The 20,972-nt window shown below is 42.2% G+C and overlaps 1 protein-coding gene across 1 annotated transcript in view; it reads right to left on the bottom strand.

The window, feature by feature from the left end:
- dnah9l (dynein, axonemal, heavy polypeptide 9 like) overlaps positions 1 to 20,972 on the bottom strand; it is a 56,893-nt gene that overhangs the window by 34,313 nt on the left and 1,608 nt on the right. Inside the window, exons 2-34 of the mRNA XM_036005486.1 lie at positions 19,271 to 19,370; positions 18,707 to 18,918; positions 18,381 to 18,614; positions 17,613 to 17,780; positions 16,962 to 17,078; positions 16,516 to 16,653; positions 16,098 to 16,222; positions 15,465 to 15,660; positions 14,200 to 14,304; positions 12,792 to 12,983; positions 12,093 to 12,293; positions 10,905 to 11,240; positions 10,720 to 10,797; positions 10,586 to 10,641; positions 10,330 to 10,450; positions 10,085 to 10,254; positions 8,563 to 8,785; positions 8,347 to 8,463; positions 8,037 to 8,123; positions 7,713 to 7,871; positions 7,292 to 7,375; positions 7,023 to 7,181; positions 6,305 to 6,427; positions 5,740 to 5,862; positions 4,631 to 4,855; positions 3,634 to 3,852; positions 3,187 to 3,354; positions 1,998 to 2,123; positions 1,795 to 1,902; positions 1,569 to 1,700; positions 602 to 762; positions 316 to 472; positions 72 to 217 (exon numbers count right to left, since the gene is read on the bottom strand). Coding sequence (XP_035861379.1) covers positions 72 to 217; positions 316 to 472; positions 602 to 762; positions 1,569 to 1,700; positions 1,795 to 1,902; positions 1,998 to 2,123; positions 3,187 to 3,354; positions 3,634 to 3,852; positions 4,631 to 4,855; positions 5,740 to 5,862; positions 6,305 to 6,427; positions 7,023 to 7,181; positions 7,292 to 7,375; positions 7,713 to 7,871; positions 8,037 to 8,123; positions 8,347 to 8,463; positions 8,563 to 8,785; positions 10,085 to 10,254; positions 10,330 to 10,450; positions 10,586 to 10,641; positions 10,720 to 10,797; positions 10,905 to 11,240; positions 12,093 to 12,293; positions 12,792 to 12,983; positions 14,200 to 14,304; positions 15,465 to 15,660; positions 16,098 to 16,222; positions 16,516 to 16,653; positions 16,962 to 17,078; positions 17,613 to 17,780; positions 18,381 to 18,614; positions 18,707 to 18,918; positions 19,271 to 19,370 — 5,066 coding nt within the window. The remainder of the gene's footprint in view (positions 1 to 71; positions 218 to 315; positions 473 to 601; positions 763 to 1,568; positions 1,701 to 1,794; positions 1,903 to 1,997; positions 2,124 to 3,186; positions 3,355 to 3,633; positions 3,853 to 4,630; positions 4,856 to 5,739; positions 5,863 to 6,304; positions 6,428 to 7,022; positions 7,182 to 7,291; positions 7,376 to 7,712; positions 7,872 to 8,036; positions 8,124 to 8,346; positions 8,464 to 8,562; positions 8,786 to 10,084; positions 10,255 to 10,329; positions 10,451 to 10,585; positions 10,642 to 10,719; positions 10,798 to 10,904; positions 11,241 to 12,092; positions 12,294 to 12,791; positions 12,984 to 14,199; positions 14,305 to 15,464; positions 15,661 to 16,097; positions 16,223 to 16,515; positions 16,654 to 16,961; positions 17,079 to 17,612; positions 17,781 to 18,380; positions 18,615 to 18,706; positions 18,919 to 19,270; positions 19,371 to 20,972) is intronic.

Raw genomic sequence — 20,972 nt, forward strand, 5'->3', positions numbered from 1 at the left:
TACAGAAATCTTAGACTGGCTAAGCAGACAAATGATTGTTTTATAAAGCACGTCATTATTTCCCCATCTACCTTTGCTTCTTGTTGCGTACAGCATCCTGTATAGTCTTGACCTGCACAGCTACCACAGACAGCACTTCCACTGAGATCCTGTTGAACTCATCAAAGCATCCCCACACCCCTGTCTGAGCCAGACCCTTATAAATGTTACCTATGGACTGGAGACATGTGATGGAGACAGACGGAGTAAGTTGACAAATAAAGTAAATGGGCCATAAATGGACACTAAGGAAAACGTCTGTACAGTCCGTGTTACCTTGTAGTCCATCTGTTCGGAGCAGTTAAACACATATACCATGATGCCCAGGGAGCGCCCAAGGTCTTTGGTAGTCTCCGTCTTACCGGTGCCAGCTGGGCCTGAGGGGGCACCACTCATAGTCAGATGGAGGGACTGGGTCAGGGTTATGTAACACCTAACAAAAGTAGGGTTGGGATATAAAATCATACACTAAATCTTGAAAGTACGCATCTTTAATAATGTGTGCAATCCGTGCTCATGTGTATTGGTGTGTCATACATCAGTACACGTACTGTATGTGTACCTGTCAGTGAGTGGAGTGATGACCAGTCTGTTAGTGTTCCCCAGGTATTCATAGCTGAACTGGAACTGGGCGTCACAGATGTTGACGTAACAGTGTCTGGTTTCGTCATCCCAGCGGTGGCGTAACTGGGACAGCCATGCAAATGCCTGGCCTGTTGTCACCTAAGAGACACACACACACACACACACACACACACACACACAACACACACACACACACACAGTAATGCCAACAGGAAGGTCTCCTTGCTTGTATTGTTGCCTCATATAGCAGACTAGTGCAGTGCCTGTGCAAAACGTGCCTGTTTGGAATGGCCGACTGCTTGGACTCCTGTATCTCCAAAAATAACTCTCAAAAGGCTCCCAGAGCACTTAATATGCAACTTAACTGAATACTACTGACTTACTTTGTACTTCTAATTAAGAGGAAAACATTGTACTGCTACGTTTACCTGTCGCAGATTCAGATTCTACTCACAAAATATCACAATTAAAATATGATGCGTAATTATTCAGCTTTTGGAGGATGATTCCTTTTTGGCATGACACCGGTACCCCAGTGCGAAGACATGCTTGCTTGAGAGCCGTGAAGCCGTGAAACCCCCACAGCTGCACACAGGTCCCAGTTTTTTTCTTTCTGTTTTTCTCAACCTTTATTGTGCGGCCGTCCCATCCCACAACAAAATCTCTCTCCCAACATCTGCTGTATTACAAAAGCCAAAAAACAAAAAGCAAACTATATGACCCTATCATATGCACAGAACAACGGCACCTTCAACAAAGCTACGATCATTGTCCACAGTTTAATAATATCCAATATCCAACACTTTCCAAACGCCAAGTTCACTGGGTACCCAGGTAGCCAAGTGTGAAGTAGATCGAATGAACGGTTCACAATGGACACACAAACACATACATACGGAGGGTCCTCGATTTAAAGTTAGATGTATGTTTTACTTGAGCATTACCTTCTGAGTTATGAGACTGGCGACCACGTCTCGAGCGTGGACATCAATTGTGCAGACAGTCATAATTTTCTGTCTATCTCCAGGAGTTAAATCTCCCAGCAGCATGTGGATCAGTGAGTTCAGCTGTGTGATCTGAAAAACAACAACAGAATTCATCTCAGGACAAAACAACCAGCATATTCACCGACCATCTCAACATTGTCCCACTCTGACTTTATAGCACTACCTGTTTCCTGTTGTAGTCTTTGAGCGCTGTCTCAAATCCCTCCTCCACCCTCTCAAAGGCAATGCCCACATCTGTGGCCCACCACACCTGACTACCAGTCAAACCTACCTGTGAATGGAAAGAAAACAAGAGACAGACAGGTCATTTGTGTGTTTACACTGTAAAGTTGAAGTGGTATTTCAACAGAGTGTCCATTATCAGACCTGTGCAGGGTAGTCAAACAGCCATTGGTCTCGTGGTTTGTCCTCATAGGCACATACGGCCTCCTGGATCTCCTTACGGACCGTGCAGCGCATAGTGCTCTCTAAAGCACTCAACCAACACTCAGCCTGGAAGAAAGACACAAAGAAAGACACAAAGAAAGACACAAAATGTTACAACATAAATACAAACAAAAATGGAATCCTATGCTATGTAAAATCTGGAAAAGGCATGAAATGTATTACACATGGCAACTGTGTATACATACAGTTACATACATACTGTGCATATAATAAACAATACAGAGAAAGTTATTCATTACAGCTATACCTACAGTAGGGCTGGCTACCAAATTCAATACATTTAGGCACTGACTGAATTGCCTCCTTAGTATCGAGTATTGAAAAATGCCTCGTCATTCAATACCAAATTTAAATAGTAAATCTCATCAGTGAGTCAATAAGCATGCAGCATGTTTCTACCAAGATTTAAAGATGCAGTAGGTAAGACTTATAAAACTAACTTTCTGTCATATTTGCTGAAACTGACCCTATGTTGGAGTAGAACTACATGAAGCAGGTAATTTAAAAAAAATTTGGCTCCTCTGGCACCACCTACAGCCTGTAGTGCGATTTGCAAAAATCCACCGCTCCCTGTTCAGACGCTCCAATTAGGGCCAGGGGGGTGGGGGGGTGTCTAACTGCGTCAATCACTGCTCAGGCACACGCATTCATTCTCCCTTGTGGGGGGAGGGGCTTAGGAGACTGTTTGGGCCTTTAGCAGAAAGGGGGGAGGGACTGAGAAGTTGTCGATGTTCAAATTCTTTGGCTAAATCCTGGATCTTCACAATCCTACCTACAGCACCTTTAATAATGCTTGTGATTGGCTGTCTAACGTTACACGTCGTAGAGACACACAGGAAAAACTAATGTAGTAGGAGCTGAAAAATACATGAAAACATTTGTGCTGTAATGTGTAATGCTGTAATTTATTTTTGTTAAAATGGATTCTATAAAATTGGTATCAAAAAAAGTATCGTTCAGGAATCGGTATCGAAGTCACGGTGTTGGTATTTGTACCAATACACAGCCCTAGCTATGACATAGTAATGGGACTAATGAATGGAGCAGTAACTGAGTGTAACTCTACGTGTATTTGCACACACAGAAATCTAATTGTGTTTTTCAATACCTGTCCTTCACAGACACATGGCTCAGAAAATTGAACATATTCGCCCTCTCGGCTGTACATCCCTATAGCAACTGCCTCCCCTTCCTCCTCCCCTCCTCCACCTCGGTCTGAGTCCTTGAAGCGAAGATCTGCTATGTTGTCAAACAGCTTCAGCAAATGTCTGGTCACCTGGGAAAAAAAAAAAAAAACACACACACACACACACACACACACACACACACACACACACACACACACACACAGGTTATGCTGTTTACAGAACGTAATCTCTCACTTGGAATTTGAGAGAAAGAAAAATAAAATTGTCTTTCATTCTTATCTTTATTAACATTCTCCGCTCCACAACACTAAGACACGGTTCAAAGAATATACTGAACTGATAACTACAATGTGCTGTCTCTCTATATGTTCTCTCTTGGAAAACATAATGCAATTGTAGTCTGTCACCTGTTTGGGCTGTGTTCCCTTGGAGACAATCTCCAGCAGGTCTGAGGCCGAGACAAAGTAAAATCTGGGAAATGTGAGTCTCTTGGTCTCCAGGTACTCGGCCAGAGCCTTCTCACACACAGACAGTCTCTGCTGCAAGGTCTCCAGGTTCTCCAGAAAGCCAGGCTGGTTGGTCACCTCTACCATATTACTGTTCTGCACCACCGCAGTCATCAAGCTCTGCGCCAGAGAAGGAGTAAAACCAACAGGAGGAACAAATAAAAGGATACATGACATCAGGGCTGGGCAATACATCGATATTATAGCCATATAGTTATATGAGACTAGATATCGTCTTAAAGTGTTGTCTTTTCTGAACTTACCAGACTGTCCTAGCTGTTATTTCTCTTTACCCACTTAGTCATTGTATCCACTTTACTGATGATTATTCATCACAAATCTCATTGTGTTAATATTTTCTGAAAGCACCAACAGTCAACCCTACAATATTGCCGCAATATCGCCATCGATGTATTTGGTCAAAAAATCATATTTGATTTTCCGGCCCCTGCAGCTCATTCAGAACGCAGCAGCTCGACTTGTCTTCAACCTCCCCAAGTTCTCTCACACTACACCGCTCCTCCGCTCTCTTCACTGGTTACCAATTGCTGCCCGCATCTGCTTCAAGACACTAGTACTTGCATAGAGGGCCACGAACGGAGCCCCAGCACACATCCAGGACATGGTCAAACCCTATACCCCAACCCGCCCACTCCGCTCAGCGAGGGACAAAGTCACTCAACGAAATCCCGACTGTTTGCTGTCCTGGCTCCTAAATGGTGGAATAAGCTTCCTATTGACATCAGGATGGCCGAAAGCCTACGCATCTTCCGCCAAAGGCTAAAAACACATCTCTTCCGACTACACCTCGGATAAACATAAAAAGATAAATATAAAATGACATAACGATACAATTAGATGTACGCATAGGCTGCTGCGCTCATTTGGCATGTCTTACCTGGAAGTCAGTGTGAATTCCCTGGAAGCGCTCTGCATCATTGGCCAGCTGGCAGCGGATGTCGTGGCTGTTGGTGAAGATGCTGTTGAGGTGGGCCCAGGTCCTTTGGACAGACATCCAAGAGGAGATGACCAGGTCGGCCACCATCAGCTTCCTCTGCCATCCACTCACCTCCGCCTGGAAATACTCGACATACTTACTCATCAGGATGTTCTGCAGCTGCACCTGGAGGGAAAGCAAAGGAGGGGCTTTACATGATCGGCTGTAAGATACATTAAATGATTAATAACCATCCATTATGTTCCTGTGCATGTTTTGTTCTGATCAGTTACCTCCTTAAAGCTAGGAGGAATTCTAAGTAATGACAACAACACTGTCGTTGCATCCACATGATGCAAGCCTTCGGTGATCACACACCACCCCCACTCCTCCTCCACGCAGTTACTTGTAGCCAAGGAGGGGAAAAAAACCATGATGGACTTTTCATGACTCATATTTCTCCACCTGTGTATCTGTTTCAGTGTCTCTGTGTCCCAACCGGCAGCAGCAGATGGCCGTCCACCAAGAGTCAGGGTCTGTCCGAGGTTTCTGCCTGTAAAAAGGAAGTTTGTCCTCGCCACTGTCGCACCAAATGCTTGCTCCTGGATGGAATTGTTGGGTCTTTGTAAATTATAGAGTGTGGTCTAGACCTACTCTCTCTGTAAAGTGTCCTGAGATAACTCCTGTTATGATTTGACACTAAATAAAAATTTTATTGAATTCAGAAGAGGTAATTACTCTTCCCTCGAGGTTCTGCGCACGAAAGTCGCCGGACTGCACCATTTTGTTAACATAGCCATACTGAGAAATACAGTGTTTTGTTGAGCTGATAGGCTTTATTAGCTTTGTAGCAACTCATTTGGCAATGGCTTGAATATAACGGACGTCCAGTGATATAAAAAAGTTGCACACTATAGCTTTACTGTAATATCAGGGAGTCAGACTGACAGAAAGCACTACACAGAGACATAAAGCAACACTGGAATATTAAATCAAACCCTGAGCCTGATGTTCTTCATCAAACAGTTATCAGCATGAAACTACTAAGATAAACTGGATTTCACGCTCACCTGGTTGTCCTCCAGTGTTTCGATCAGATTCTCATCAGCTTTGAGCAGAGGGGTTCCTGTGCTGGTGTGAGTCTCATATGACAAGTACATAACACTCCACGTCTGGGTTATCTCGGCCAAAACCTAAGTAAATGTAGGAAATTTTTCTTTACAAAATGTGACATCTGCCATTTGTGGATGAGGAAAAACATAAAAAAATTTGCAGTAGGATAAACATAAAATGTGTAATATTTTGACTAAGTATGTTATGTATCTTATTTCTGCATAATTTCATCTTTCTTGTCCATTGTGAGTCTGCTTCATGATTATCTTTGCAGTCTTATTTTTAAGAATATGGAAAAAGTAACGATTTATTGTACTGTATTTGTCAGGAATATTTTTTGAGATTTAAAATGTATTTTTTTTAACATGCATCCTTGTCAACTGAACTCTCAACTGTTACTATAAATGCAGGGATTGCGACAGGTTAAAAAAGGAATTGTCTTTAACAGTCTTGGCCCTTCACAACTACTGCAATGATACATAGGACACTATTCTACAACTGGTTGGTATCGATGATTCTTACTTTCTCTATGGCCATTTCTTTCACTGCCTTGTCCACTATGTTTTTGACCTCATCCTCCACACGGTGAAGCTGTAATTCCAAAAGGTCCCCCAGGGTGGTGCCTTCCCCCATCACAAACCTGACCTGAGGACCAAAAGGAATACACGGCAACCATGAGTGCGATCAGGTTTCACATCGGGATAATTGGGTTCACTGAGCTGTGCTGGTCATTACAGGCCTGGACAAGAGTTGGCAGGGTAGTGTAATGAAACTGGAGTACGTAAAGAACAGAACCAGGGCTGCACGATATGAGGAAAATATGCGATAAGGTTGTACTTGCGATAACAGATAAAGTGTACTCAGTTCTGCCTTTCTGCTGCTTTCAGTATTCTGCTAAAATGCAACAAATTGCTTGTTGAATTTAAAACAAATGAAAGGAAATGATTTCTACCATTCTTTTACTGAACAAATTGAACATTGAATTGAATAGAAAAGGCACCACTAAATAAAAATGACAGATACATTTTAGAGTGCAGATTTCTACTGATATTTTCTTTCAAATAACAAAAGAATCTGTGAGTGTCTTTCGCGATATGTTGCAGCCTTTCGCAATGTGTTTATTGCGCCAGTTGATATCGCGATGACGATAAAAAAACAATATATTGTGCAGCCCTAAACAGAACTCGACTCAATAGAGTGGCAAGTATCGTATACGGTGCAACATTATTGACTCAGATACCCCAGTGGTGTTCATAAGCTGTTGCCAGTGTCTTTCTCTGACGGCAGAGTTTTGCAGCTCGTTGACGGCTCTCAGAGAGGTCAACAGGTTCTTCACAGTCGACTCTAGACCCATGTAGACGTCCCACACCCGCACCTCCTTATCCAGCATCTTCATCTCCTTTAGCATGGAACACAGATAGTCATTACATCATGAGAGAAATTTGCTCTTTTTCTCAACCCTAGCAAAAGTGAAAGATTTGAATGTTTGCCCATGGAAGCTTGCCATACCTTAGCGAATCGTCTGAGCTCCATGTCCATCTGCTCAACATTGATCTCTTTCCATGGAGTCTTAGTCCAATCTTCTATACTGGTCTGGCACAGAGAGGAGAAGGGAAACATTTAGAATCAGAACCAAAAAAAGGGTTTATTGTCACAGTAAATTACACATACGTGGAATTTGCCCTTGTGATTGGTGCATACACAAGCAAACTATTTCATCTGTGATTGTCTAAAATCTATTTCCCCCTACAGTCTCAAAGGTCATCTTTAGGTATGGTATATAATTCATACTGTAGCTTGTGGGAACTTGCAGTGTGGAAACTCACAGTTAAAAGCTGAGGCTAACTATGCAGGCCCTGCTGCATTGTGTTAATACTTTATTAATGGAGCTCAAACATAGCTAAGAAATCAAGTGCTGAGTAACATTTACCTTCACAAAGATGACCATGTCCCAGACTGCTTTGACCAGTATGATGTCAGAGCGACACTGGCGCAGTTGCTTGTAGTCTGGGAAACTGACCTCAAAAAGATCAGCTGTGTCCTGCAGCTTCTTCATTTCCGCCTCCATCACTGCTACGGCTCGATTAGACTGGAGACAGAGACATTTTGATACGCTGTGGCTTAAAACTGTAATGTTTGTTTTGATTCTATGTAATTATACACTTATACACTGTATTGTTCTACTTAGCAAAGAATTAGTTTTAAACTTACATTTTTTTGAATAGGTAGTAATAGTATATCTCCCAGCGCTCACCTTATCAATTAGTTTATATTGCTCCTCCACATTGATCTTAAAGATTGGTTCAGTACGAAACTGTTCTCTGAACTCATGCTGCTTGACCTGAAATGTGAGAAAAAAAACTGCACACTCAGGATTCGTTGAAGCTGCAGTTCCTATGCATATATGTCTCCATCTCTATATGTATTATTGTGCACACCAGGGGGGGTTGTGGTGTCAGTCATATATAATGCAGGAAAGAAAGTGAGAAGGTTTATGTGTCAGATATTGAGGTCTTTGTAAGCGGTTGCCACACTGACATCCTACGCCACACACACAGCCTCACCTCAAAGCGGACACATTTCCTGCGTATAACTGAAACTTCATTTGATTGTAGTGGTGCCACTTCATGTTTAACAGTGAATGCAATTTTCCTCAGACTCGTCCACTTCTCTGGCAGCTCCTTGTGTTTTGTGGTAATCAAGTAAAGCATGCCATGTAAGGATAAATAAATATACATATAAGTCATGGAAATGTGTGTATTTCAGTATTTGGTACACACTTCTAGCTGTGTGTAGACGCTCTCTGGCAGCTGCTGTCCGTAGGTCTTGAGGAGCTCAGCAGTAGACTTGAGAGGTTTGAAGTGCTGTTCGGTGCTGATCTGCCGGTCTCGTATGGCCATGAGGTGTCCCATGATGTCCACGAGGCCTGCATAGTCGCCACCTGACACCTTGTTAGAAAGACCATGGGCCGTGTCCTGGACAAAAGAGGATAATTCTCTCACGCTGCGGGAGAGAGAGGAAGGAGGATGATGTAAGGGTTAAGGCTGGGCAATATGGAGAGAATCAAATATCACAATATCTTTGACCAAATACCTCGATATTTATATTGCAACCAGTCTGGTAAGTTCAGAAAATGACAAAACTTTACTGTAATACAGCCTTTAAAACCAGGAAAAGACAACACTAATGTCAAATTACTATAATCAAAATCTAAGACAATATCCAGTCTTATATCATAATATCCATATAATATCCATATATTGCCCAGCCCTAGTAATGGTTCAGAGTGGGCAGGACTGGCACAGGAAAAAAGTCTCTTCAATAATGATATGAAATAAAAAAGAAACTCTTCGTCACCACTTTGTCCCCTAAAGCGTTCATTCTCGTGCGACAGTGTGACGTCATGGGAGCGCCGCAACTATTTATACCCGTGCATGGTGGTCGCGACGCTAGTTGCAGTCTTCTCCTGAACAGAGGTGTCGCTAATGAGGAAAGGCTACCGACTTTGCTATTTCTACGGACTAGAAGAAGAAGAAATAGGTAAACAACGGCAGAACTGGCAGCAGCATTGACGTCAATGTCAACAGTGGCTAAGATGATATTGGAGTCAATGGATGAGGAAGAACAGCTGCTTTTGAGCCTGCTTGCAAAGAAACGAAGAAAAATAAGGTGGAACGTTCGTCCTTTGAATAACGCCAGATATGGTGAGTTCTATATCCGCGTGAAACAAATGAGGATGATAGACGAAGAGAAGCACTTTGAATACTTCAGAATGTCTGCACAACGATTCGATGACCTACTTCGTCGGATCAAGCCTTTCATTCACCATAAAAGAACTCATCTTAACCCAGTAAGTTTACAAGAGAGACTTGCAGTCACTCTGAGAGTCTTGGCATCCAGTACCAGTCAGAATGCAGTTGCTATTGGCGCCCTTGCTCGGAAAGCTTGCCCTCGTACTCGTCCGTGCTTCCTGTTTCCACTTTGTCATGTGCCACTGAAAAAAATAGAGTGGTGCGCGACCTAAATCCGATCTACATCATTTTGACGTCACATTGTCGCGCGACAGGTCGGGAACGGCGACTGTAAAGAGGCCTTTAGTTGGACAGTTATAACTGATTGCTTTTTAGTAACATTTTTTGCGATTGTGGGCCTTAGACCACAACCATAAAACAGTACAGCAGTGTAATGTATTTAACAATGTCTGTAATCATTATTTTCAGGTAGTTCTTATCCGTTTTTGTAGTTGTCCATTGAGAGTGATTAACATATGAATGTGTTTGCGCGTGTGCATGCGGGTCTAACCTCTGGTTGACGTGGTTGAGCAGGTGCTCCTTGAACATCCAGCTCCATCTCTTGATGACATTCATCAGCGTGTGCTTGAAGGGTCTGATATCGAGCTGTAGCCAGCCACAAAACACCTTCCTGTCCTCCATCTTGCTCACCCGTGTATACAGAGACTCAAACAGGTTGATCTGGAGCGAAGAACGATACAGTGACTCAGAGACATTGATCTAAGAGAAGAAAGGACCAGAGAATGTGAAGCACACCTGTTCTTTGAAGTTGTCCAGGGTGGGTGGGTTCTTTTTCAGCTCATAGTCAGCATACAGCTCGGCTTCCTCTGTACTTAACACATGGCCGTATAGCAGGAACTGCCTCATAAATTCAGACCTGTGAAAGTTGAGGTAAAAAAGACGAAGGGGATGTTTATAATTGTTTAAGTGAACAAAATGATGCACGAGCACCTATATTTGTATTTCAGTAGTGAAGCAATTTGATAAAAGTAAAAAAATATACACTTCTGACCTGTCATCAGTCCAGAGGTAGCGGTAGCTGGCAAACGATCCCTGATATTCCCTGACCTAAAAAGCAACACAATCATTTACAACCGTAAGCATCACAAATGAGCCTCCATGTGCATACAGAAAACAAACACTTACCTTAGCGATAGCTGCACGTGCCCGTGAGCGGATCACATAGCACATCTCTGACAAATCCTCCATTTCATTTATGTCGCACTACAAGATGAAGAAATAAGATCACATAAGACAAGGGTGTGTGTGTGTGTGTGTGTGCATGCAGATATGTTTCGGTGTATGAACTTACAATCTCATCTGTACGTCACCTGATAGTTATCCAGCCGTTGATGCTTTGCCACTCTGGGAATGAAGGACGCCATGTTGGTGATGCTGGCCACCATCTTATCCACAATATCGTAGAAGTTACCACTGTGACTGAAGTCCAGCGAGGGGTCAAAGGTCATCTCATTGCTGTTGAGTACCAGCCGGACCTCAAACAGTGGCGTAATGCGCTGGGCTGCATCTGTGTTGTCCATGAGGTACTGCAGGGAGCAGCGGACTGCACTGGTGAAGCCCGTCAGGATCATACGGTCCACGTAGTCTGTGTAGGCCTGCCACTCACTGCTGTCCAGGTCTGTGACACCGAGCAGAGACTGGCTCTCCTGGAGCACGGTGGAAAAGTGAGTGGGAGTTAAGTCAAAGTCAAAGTACCTTTATTAGTCTTCTCAAGGAGAAATTTGTTGTGGACACTGGGAGAAATTGCTGCAAGAGTTACAATAGAGACACACAACAAGCAAGGGTTAAAACAATTAAAAGACAAATGTACAGTAAACATTTGGGCTACTCAAAGAGCTATGCAAATTGCAAATTACCATTTTATATACTATCGAGTATCGAAAAATGTCTCATCATTCAATACCCAATTTCAATAGAAAAAAGTGGCAAGAGAGATTCTGGTATCCTTTTAACCACCGGTGCTCATGGAGGGGAATAAAGTACACGGTAAGGAGGAAGAATTATGACTAAAAAAGTCATTAAAAAAAACCATGCCCCGGCACTTAAGGTTGGTTACAAAAAATGATAAAAGGCCTTTAATTAACAGGGCAAAAATACATCAACGCATATATGCTTGAGCCTTCCTCAGGGTTTCAATACCTAGGGAGCAGATGTCATCAGCGTCAGTGAGCCAATAAGCATGCAGCATGCTTCTGCCAAGATCTAATAATGCTGTTGACTGGCTGTCTAATGTTACACGTCGTAGAGACGCAGGAAAAACTCTACGTTACGCAGAGACGTTGCTGTTTTTTAGTTAGAATTGATTTTATAAAATTGGTATTGAAAAAAGTATCGTTCAGGAACAGGTGTTTAAGTCATGGTATTGGTATCTTTACCGGTATCGAGATTTATTTTAATGATGCCAGCCCTAGTAATGATAATCATAGATATGAATAAGAGAGAGCTCTGTAGTGTTAAAGTCCCTTAAGATAGTGAGAAGTAAGGTGAGGAAAATATACCTGCAGCAGTTTGTGTATTTCCTCCCCTGTACTGGTGATGAGAGTGTGCTGTTTGGAAACACTCTCATTAATGTCAGAGAAGATGAGGAGAGTTGAACCACGACTCTTTCTGGTGATGAAGGCACGATGGCTGAATTTCCCCATAAGGGCCTGGATGGCCTCCACATTAGCTTTACTCTTCTGGACACGACTAGAAATGCTCTGGCGATAACAAAAGAGAGGAACTATCACTGCCAGTAATTATATTCCCTTTGGTTGACAGCTGCATGTTGCTTTTTGTTTCAGGAGTGTTTGCTGTAATTGAGGAAAGCTGGCTTGGACAACATAAGGAGCATGCCAGGATTCATGCTACAATGACAGGCAGCAGTTTCACAGCATCGTTTGATAGGACTATGCTATTGAACAAACTCTAAAATAAATATTATATTAGAGCACAGAATGCAGCTAACACAGGATCTTTTCTCTAAATATAGCAGAATAGTGTGAATATGCTGCAAAATAGTGTCAATGTATCACCCACTGGAAAAGGAGAGGATTTTTCTGTGTCATGGTACTTGCCAAATTCCCTTTGCATGGATGTTAATAGTGTGAATATGCTGCATAATAGTACCAACATACTGTACTGAAAAATTCACTAGCATTAGACTTGCACCTTTCGTATGTTGACGTCAAACAAGAAATACATGAAGTGTTGAGTACCTTGACCAGGTCTCGTGTGCTCTGGATGTAGTCCCATAGGTGGTCCTGAGCCCAGCTCAGCTCCCGGAGGGCCGGGTCCAGCTGCCGCCTCGTCCCGTCCATCTCCTCTTTCACCAGTCCCAGCTCTACAGCCAGGATGGTACTGTGGAGCTGGTTGTACCATTGGGTCACCAAGGTCAGTGTCTGCGTGTACTACAGGATACAATGCAGCGTTAAATAGGGCTGCACAATATGTCGTTCTTTTGTTGTTGTGATTAACAATTTTTATTTTTTAACAACATAAAACATACAACTCGCAACATGAACACATCCCCTTAATCATCACCACCCACTCAGACAAAAATCAAGAAAAGATGACGCAGTAACTACAATATTCAAGACCAGTAACAACATAGACAATTAACTATACACCAAATAAACATATAAAATGACATCACCATAAACCCATCATATAGTCTTTCCCCAGCACAAAGCTTCTTAGAAGCCCTCCAGAAAGCTCAGGTACTTACCCAATTTTTAGTATTTACATCCAATCTGGCAAACCGTTCATATGACATTTTTTCAAACACTGCCAACCTAACCATCTCACAAGCACACTCCTGGATTGTCAGCACCCCTTTATTCTTCCATCATCTTAAAATAATCTGTCTAGCTATCATCAAACTAGTCTAGACCCAATATATCATTCTTTGATCGTCATTGCAGTATCAACTGGTGCAATAAACACATTGCGAAGGGCTGCGACACATCGCGAAAGATGCTCAGAGATTTTGTGTTGTTAGTTTAAAATATATATTAGTAGAAATCTGCACTTTAAAATGTAGCCATCATTCTTTTTTTTGTGTTGTCTTTTATATTCAATTCAATGTTACATTTGTTCAGTAAACGAATGATTTCCTTTCATTTGTTTCAAATTCAACAAGCAATTTGTAGTATTTTAGCAGGCTATTGATACATTAAAGCAGCAGAAAGGCACAACTGAGCACACTTTAATATCTGTTTATTTATCGCAAGTAATATCGTTATCGTGATTCAGCAACACTATCACATATCGCATATTTTCCTCATATCGTGCAGCCCTAGCGTTAACACTTTAACTCTGATCATTTTCAACATATTTCACATAGCTCACAATTATAGCTGTCTAACAATATATCCGATGCGATACTACAAGCAGGGCTGCAACTATCGATTATTCTCCTTGTCGATTAATCTGTTGATTATTTTCGCAATTAAATGATTAGTTGTTGGGTCTACAAAATAGTGAAAAATGACAATCAGTGTTCCCCAAAGCCCAAGAGGACGTCCTCAAATGTCTTGTTTTGTCCACAACTCAATGATATTCAGTTCACCGTCACAGAGGAATGGAGAAACCAGAAAATAACTAACTAGAAGCTTAGTTACCCACCGTGTAGAGTCTCTCCCGTTTGGAGTAGAGATGGAGAGCTGCTTTAGGAATGTTTTGGTTCTTCAGAATGCCTAGATACTTCACCTCCCTTAACACTGATGTCAACTGGAGACAGGCACAGGGAGAGAAGAGGAGGGATGTAATAAACGTTGCAGTTCATTATTTTGTTGCCTTTCACTGTTACAGCATAAATCTGAATAGATGGGATCAGCATCTTAAAGTGGAGATCTCATTAACATTGAAACAAAGTACCCACACATACACAGCACATTAGGAAAAAAAAACTCACACTACATCCGATAAATTGTTTATCCCTGGATTATACTGACTGATTTTGACGTTGCTAGTTGTACATATTCATTGTTGCTTGCACTTTTAACTTTGTCTTGTTTCTTTGATGTGATGTTGAGCGTATTTTGTGATTTTCTTTATCTGTTCCCATACTGTGGTTATTGCTGCTTATGAAAAATAATCCCTCTGTTTATTGTAATCATTTCATTCAACCGATTTTGCTACTTTTGGTTATTTGAGACACACCAGCTACTGGATGCTAAGAAAAAAAATAACGTAGCAAATAAGAAAGCTTTCATGAATTTAGTGCAGGCTATATCAATATCATATTGCAGCAGAAAATGATATTTACTGTATATGATTTAACTTCTCATTTGTGGTGTAAACGTAGTCTTGCTTTGCCAGACCCTCCTCCAAAGCACGCTGAAGGAGGGTCTGGCTACTCCACATAGCATGGGAGGAAAATGTGCTCTGGTTAAATGGCATTTCTTTAAACCAATCAGAATCATCATGGGCGGTGCTAAACTCCGCACAGAGCCGCCACAAAATAGTCGTGCGTGAGAAAACTTGGACAGATAGTCTAGCTAGCTGTCTCAATTTACCCTGCAAAGATCTGAGGAGCAGTTAACAAAAAATTCCAACACAAAGAAAGCGGAAGGAAACGGAAAATTCATGCATCCGGCATAATTTCCTGTAGCACCGGAGCAATCCCAGAAGGGAACGCGAAGGATATAGACTAGTGTAAACGCAACCTTAACATGATTAATTGTGGAATTACTTGTATAGATAAATACATCTACCTACTACAAATGAGTTCACTGTACTGTAACATCCATATTATGTGTTAGCAGGTAGGCACACTTCTGCCCCCATTCTAGCCCTGATATCCCTCTACACTTAACACAAGTAGATTAAAAAAATATTTGAACTCTGATTAGTATGTAATACGTCTATTGCATCTTCTTTGTGCTTACTGCAGGACTGAAGTTGACCTGGAAGAGGCCCGTGTCAGTGTCTAGTGTGAGCAGTGGTTCCTTCAGGTGGGTTTGACAGATTTCCTCCAGGCCCTCAGTCCACTCTGAGAACTGCTCCTCATCATGCTGATCCAGAACCTCCAGAACACACTCGCACTTTTGAAGGACATCGTCCGCTTCGGCGCACCCCAGAGGCCTGGAAGGGAGAGAGCGAGGAAGGGAGGAAAAAAAGCCAAAGAAATATAAAGATAAGAAGTAAAGTATAAATGTCAGCGGTATCTTTTACATGTTTGACAAGTAAACTGTAGTCTTGCAGTGTGTATGCTAGAATTTCATTCCAAAAATAGGATTTACAACATTTCCAAAAACCTAATGCCTATTTTACTGAAAGGGCAACTCCACCGATTTGACACATCATAGTGTATCTACGGATCTTGTGGAGAAACTACTGCATATCATATCTGAAAAAAAGTTGCATAAAGCCTTTTGTGGCTGCAGAGGGAGCTGTGTGACATCTGATAGATTTTTCCTAAAATGATGTCACTAACGTCAGCATCAGTTGGGGCTGAAGTTTGAAAAGGAAAGAATTTGAGATAATTGTGTCTGTGTGTGATAAGTACGGTCGGTCCTTACATATGGGCAAGCTGGCAGAGGTTGCTCCTGTTAGTGAGGATGCGATTTCGAAGCTCCTGTGTCCATTTGAGGTTTCCTGCCACTGACGGCATATTCTTCCCCAGGACAGTACAGCCTGACCGCAGCTGAAACACAAAGGCTGAATTACTTTGGCTGATGTCTGAGTCATTCATTACTTTAAGTCAATACACTTTCCAAAGATGTTCATAGCAGACGTTTAGTATGAATTCAATTTATGAAATATGATACCATACCGTATGTGTCATATTAAACTAAGACATCCCTGTTACGACATAATTTAGTGATGTTACTAGCTGTAGTCGGATCATACGGCTGTCTTTGTGTATATTCTGAAGTGTGTCAATATTCAAATGTCTAAGTCAGTTGAGAATGCGTATTTCTGTTCAACCTCTCTTACCCCGTTTCTGTGTTGATCAAGTATAAACTGACAGTGGTCTACTTCCTGGTTGAACATGTCCAACAACACTTTGTAGTTAGGGGAGAACAGCTGGTGGATCCTGGGTCTCTCAAGCAGGGTGCTGAACATCTTCAACAACTAGATAGGACACAAAAACAGTGTTCAGTTTAGAAATTGAGGTATGATGTCCAAAAAAATAGTTGTGATTAACTTTGGAGATTCCGTGGCTTTTGATCTAAGCCACCAACAAGTTGAAAATCCCCAATAACGACCACATACTGCTCATCTGCTCATCAATGTGATTATGCTAACATGCTAAACTTGCTCTGTTTACACAGATACTGAAAAAGTGTAACTGATCAACACCTTGTCTCCAAATGACCTGGAAGTATATCACTAAAGACAGTAATGGGATTTTTGAAGGGGTCAAGGTGCAACAGACATACCTTAAAGGTTGACTGAAGGTTTTTGGAGTGCTGGAAGGCCAGATTGAGGACAGTTCCCAGCCTCTGGTCAAAATCTCGGTTCTGCTCCATGAAACGCCTGTGGTGACGCACAAAACCCTGGACACAAGATGGCATTAGACAGGAAATACATGGATATTTTCAATCCCTTTCCTGATGAAAAAGCTTTGTGTCCACTTATATCATTCGGCAAGTTTTTATTCCATTACATTTTCAGCGCAGTACTACAAGTTCTCTATAACTGAGTTGATCAGTATTGGCTGGAATAACACACACTTGCGAAAAAATATATTGAAACAGATCAAATTCTGATTCGTTCCAGTCTCGATTGGCTGAGTCACACTGGAAGCTGTCGTAAAATAGCTGTAAAATATCTAGCAAATTAAATAAAATTGATGCACTGACTAATAACGACTCTTGCGTGTTGCTTGGCAACTACTTTGCTCTGCTAGTTTTCAATTACTGTACTGCTGTGCAGAAAAATAACATCTAATTGTTATTTTTTTATTATTTGGCTGTGCCTGTCAATGCCAATTACAAAGTGCTGTGAATCACAGCCCTTTTGGGGCTTGATAATTACATAGCAGTGTGATATGAAAGAAAACTGTAACAAACAATTTCACTAGGACTCACATCGTTCGTATAGTCCAGGGGGTCATATTTGCTCTCTCTGAGGGCCCTCCAGCGGTCATGAAACTCATCGCTCATGCTGAAGACCATCTCACTGAGGACTTTCCCTCGGGATCCACCCAGTTCAACCTTCTCCAGTTTCAGAAAGTCCAGCGCTGTTGCAAAAAGCTCCTACAGATGAGAGGAGAAAAGCCACTGATGGGTCCAGGTGATAGGATGGAGGTTATCATTGTTAGAAAAAACACTTTCTGTGGGGTGGTGATTTTGTACATCGCAACATTTAACACACAAATATACATTAAAAATGAATATACAGCGGTTTTCTTGATGTAAAGATATTGGGAATCATTTCTTCTTGAGGCCAATTGTTCTAGTATTTTATTTAAGGAATAACAGCCATATGCTCACATTTCTAATCTTCCTATAAAACCAACACAAACAGAGCTATGCTTGTCAACCCATGCACCTCGATCATAAGCAGCCAACAAGTTGAACCGATAACGTCCACATACTTCTCAACTGCTCATCAATGTGATTATAGTATAGGCCTACTAACATGCTAAACTTGCTCTTTTTACACAGATACTGGAAGTATATCACTAAACAGTAATGGGATTTTTACATACAGCAGTTTACTTGATGTAAAGATGTTGGGAATCATTTCTTCTTGAGGCTAATTGTTCTAGCATCTTATTTTAGGAATAACAGCTCACATTTCTAATCTTCCTTGAAAACCAACACAAACAGAGCTATGCTTGTCAACCCATTCACCTCGATCATAAGCAGCCTTTCCATGATGCGGTCTGACCGCTGAAACACAAGCGTAGCCGGAAAGTCCCACAGCTTGACGTCCTGGCTGTGGCTGTAGTAATTGGGGATCCGCTGTCGGTGAGTGTGAAACAATTGCTTGAAGGTGCGCAGAACTGAGACGGTTATCTGGACTCTCTCCACCCCTTCCTCAAGCTCCATCTTAAACAACTCTTCGGGGATGAGGTAGGCAAAGGCCTGGATACAGATGCACAATCATATTAAGAATACCATAGATAGATATTCCGTCTCCCTCTTTTTCACACATACACAGAAATGTATCACTGTACCTTTTCAATGATCAGGTTGCAGAATTCCTGCAGGAGGACCACCATGCGTTGTGGAGTGCAGTAGTATTTGGAACGGCTCCAGATGAGGCAGAGTGTGTGGAAAAGAGGAGGCAGTAAAGTGTCTACCTGTGGGAAACTCCTCTCTTCTAAGCTGCTGATCACTCTCCTCAGAGGGCGTAGATACAGATCTATGTCCTCTGCTTCCAGCACCGCTATGGGATTCACATACAGAAGTAATAATGGATAACATGATCCTAATAGGGGGGTAATTTAACAGAATTAGAATCATACAGTTGTGTTGTTAGATTGACCATTTCTAGCAACAGTGGCAATGTGATTGCATAGTGATTGTCAGAAATTGCAAATAGATTTGTGATTTGAGACAGGGCACATAGAAAAAAAACAGACGTTATTTGTGCATTTGAAGAATGAAAACATAATAATAGCTGTATGTGGATCTATATCTCTGGTTGTAAGTTCAACTAAATGAGAGGTTGGGCTGTGAGAGACTAGTAAATTCATTCATTAATTAGCACTGGTAAATCATGAGTAATGCCGATCTACCCTCATTGACTTTGAGGCAGATGTCTTTGAAGGAAGAGTAGTAACTGCTGTTGACTCTTCTCAGGATCTCCATGATGTGCTCCGCTTTGGGGCTCTGGATCTGAAAACAAGGACATTGTAGTACTAATAATATAATTTTTAATTTTTAAATAATTTATTTATATAGCGCTTTACATGGTACTCAAATACACTTTACAGTAAAACCAGCACATTTAGCACATTAAAAACAGATAAGCAAAAAAACGGACACATAAAACAAGCATATTAAAAGCAATTACAAACAATTAAACCAGTAACTATCAGGTGAGAAATGTAAGACTTTTATATGTGGAAAGCTAATCTGAAGAGGTGTGTTTTGATTAGTGTTTTGAATGTTTCCAGGTCAGTACAGTCACGGATGTGTATGGGTAGGGAGTTCCAGAGGGAGGGGGCTGCAATGGTGAAAGCTCTGTCACCCCAGGTACGGTGCGTGGTCCTGAGTGGTGGGGAGAGGAGGTTTACGTCAGAGGAGTGGAGGTTACAGGGGGGATTGTGGCGGTGGAGCAGGTCTGTGAGGTAGGACGGAGCCTGGTTATGTAGGGCTTTGTGGGTGAGGAGGAGGACTTTAAACTGGATGCATTGGGAAACAGGGAGCCAGTGGAGGTTCTGAAGGACGGGAGTGATGTGATCACGGGAACGGGTGTGGGTGAGGAGACGGGCAGCAGAGTTTTGGATGTATTGGAGTTTATTTAAGGCTTTTGCAGGTGAAACATAGAGGATGCTGTTGCAGTAGTCAATTCTGGAAGTTATGAAGGTGTGAATCAAAGTTTTGGCAGCAGAGAAGGTGAGTGATGGGCGGAGACGGGCAATGTTTTTGAGGTGAAAGAAGGCAGTTCTGGTTATTTGGTTGATGTGGTTTTCAAAAGTGAGGTTGCTATCGAAGATGACTCCCAGGTTTCGGATGTGTGGGGATGGAGACAGAGTGGAGTTGTTGACAGTGAGACCGAAGTTATGGGTGTTCTTTGTGAGGGATTTCGGTTTATTGTAGTTGAGTTGGAGGAAGTTGGATTACATCCAGGTTTGAATATTGGTGAGGCAGTCAGGGTGGAGGATGTAGCTGTTGTGATGGATTTGGTAGAGATGTAGATCTGGACATCATCAGCGTAGCAGTGGAAGTGAAGACCATGTTTGCGTATGATATTTCTGAGTGGCAGGATGTAAAGGATGAAAAGGAGGGGACCAAGCACCGAACCTTGGGGGACGCCTTGTGACAGAGGTGCAACGGAGGAGGTACAGTTGTTGATGTGTATGAACTGTTGTCTGTTGGTGAGTTAGGAACGGAGCCAGGAGAGTGCGGTGCCACTGATGTTGCAGTAGGTTTCCAGTCGGGACAGGAGGATGGAGTGGCTGCAGTGAGGTCAAGCATGATAACAATGGTGGGGTGGCCAGAGTCAGAGGAGAGGACTTTGAGGAGAGCTGTTTCACTGCTGTGTTGTGAGTGGAATCCAGATTGAAATGGTTCAAACAGGTTATTGGAGGAGAGGTGGGTTTGGTTGGATATGGGTCGGAAGTTGGACACGTCCGGGTTTAGACCAGGTTTTTTGAGGATAGGGGTGACTGATGCAAGCTTGAGTGTTGTGGGGACTGATCCGGAACTGAGAGAGGAATTAGCGGGGGGGCTAAGAGAGCAGATGAATTTGTGGATTTGAGGTTCCTGAATGAG

The sequence above is a fragment of the Sander lucioperca genome, chromosome 9 (genome assembly GCF_008315115.2).
Source record: "Sander lucioperca isolate FBNREF2018 chromosome 9, SLUC_FBN_1.2, whole genome shotgun sequence".
In the NCBI taxonomy this organism is placed as follows: domain Eukaryota; kingdom Metazoa; phylum Chordata; class Actinopteri; order Perciformes; family Percidae; genus Sander; species Sander lucioperca.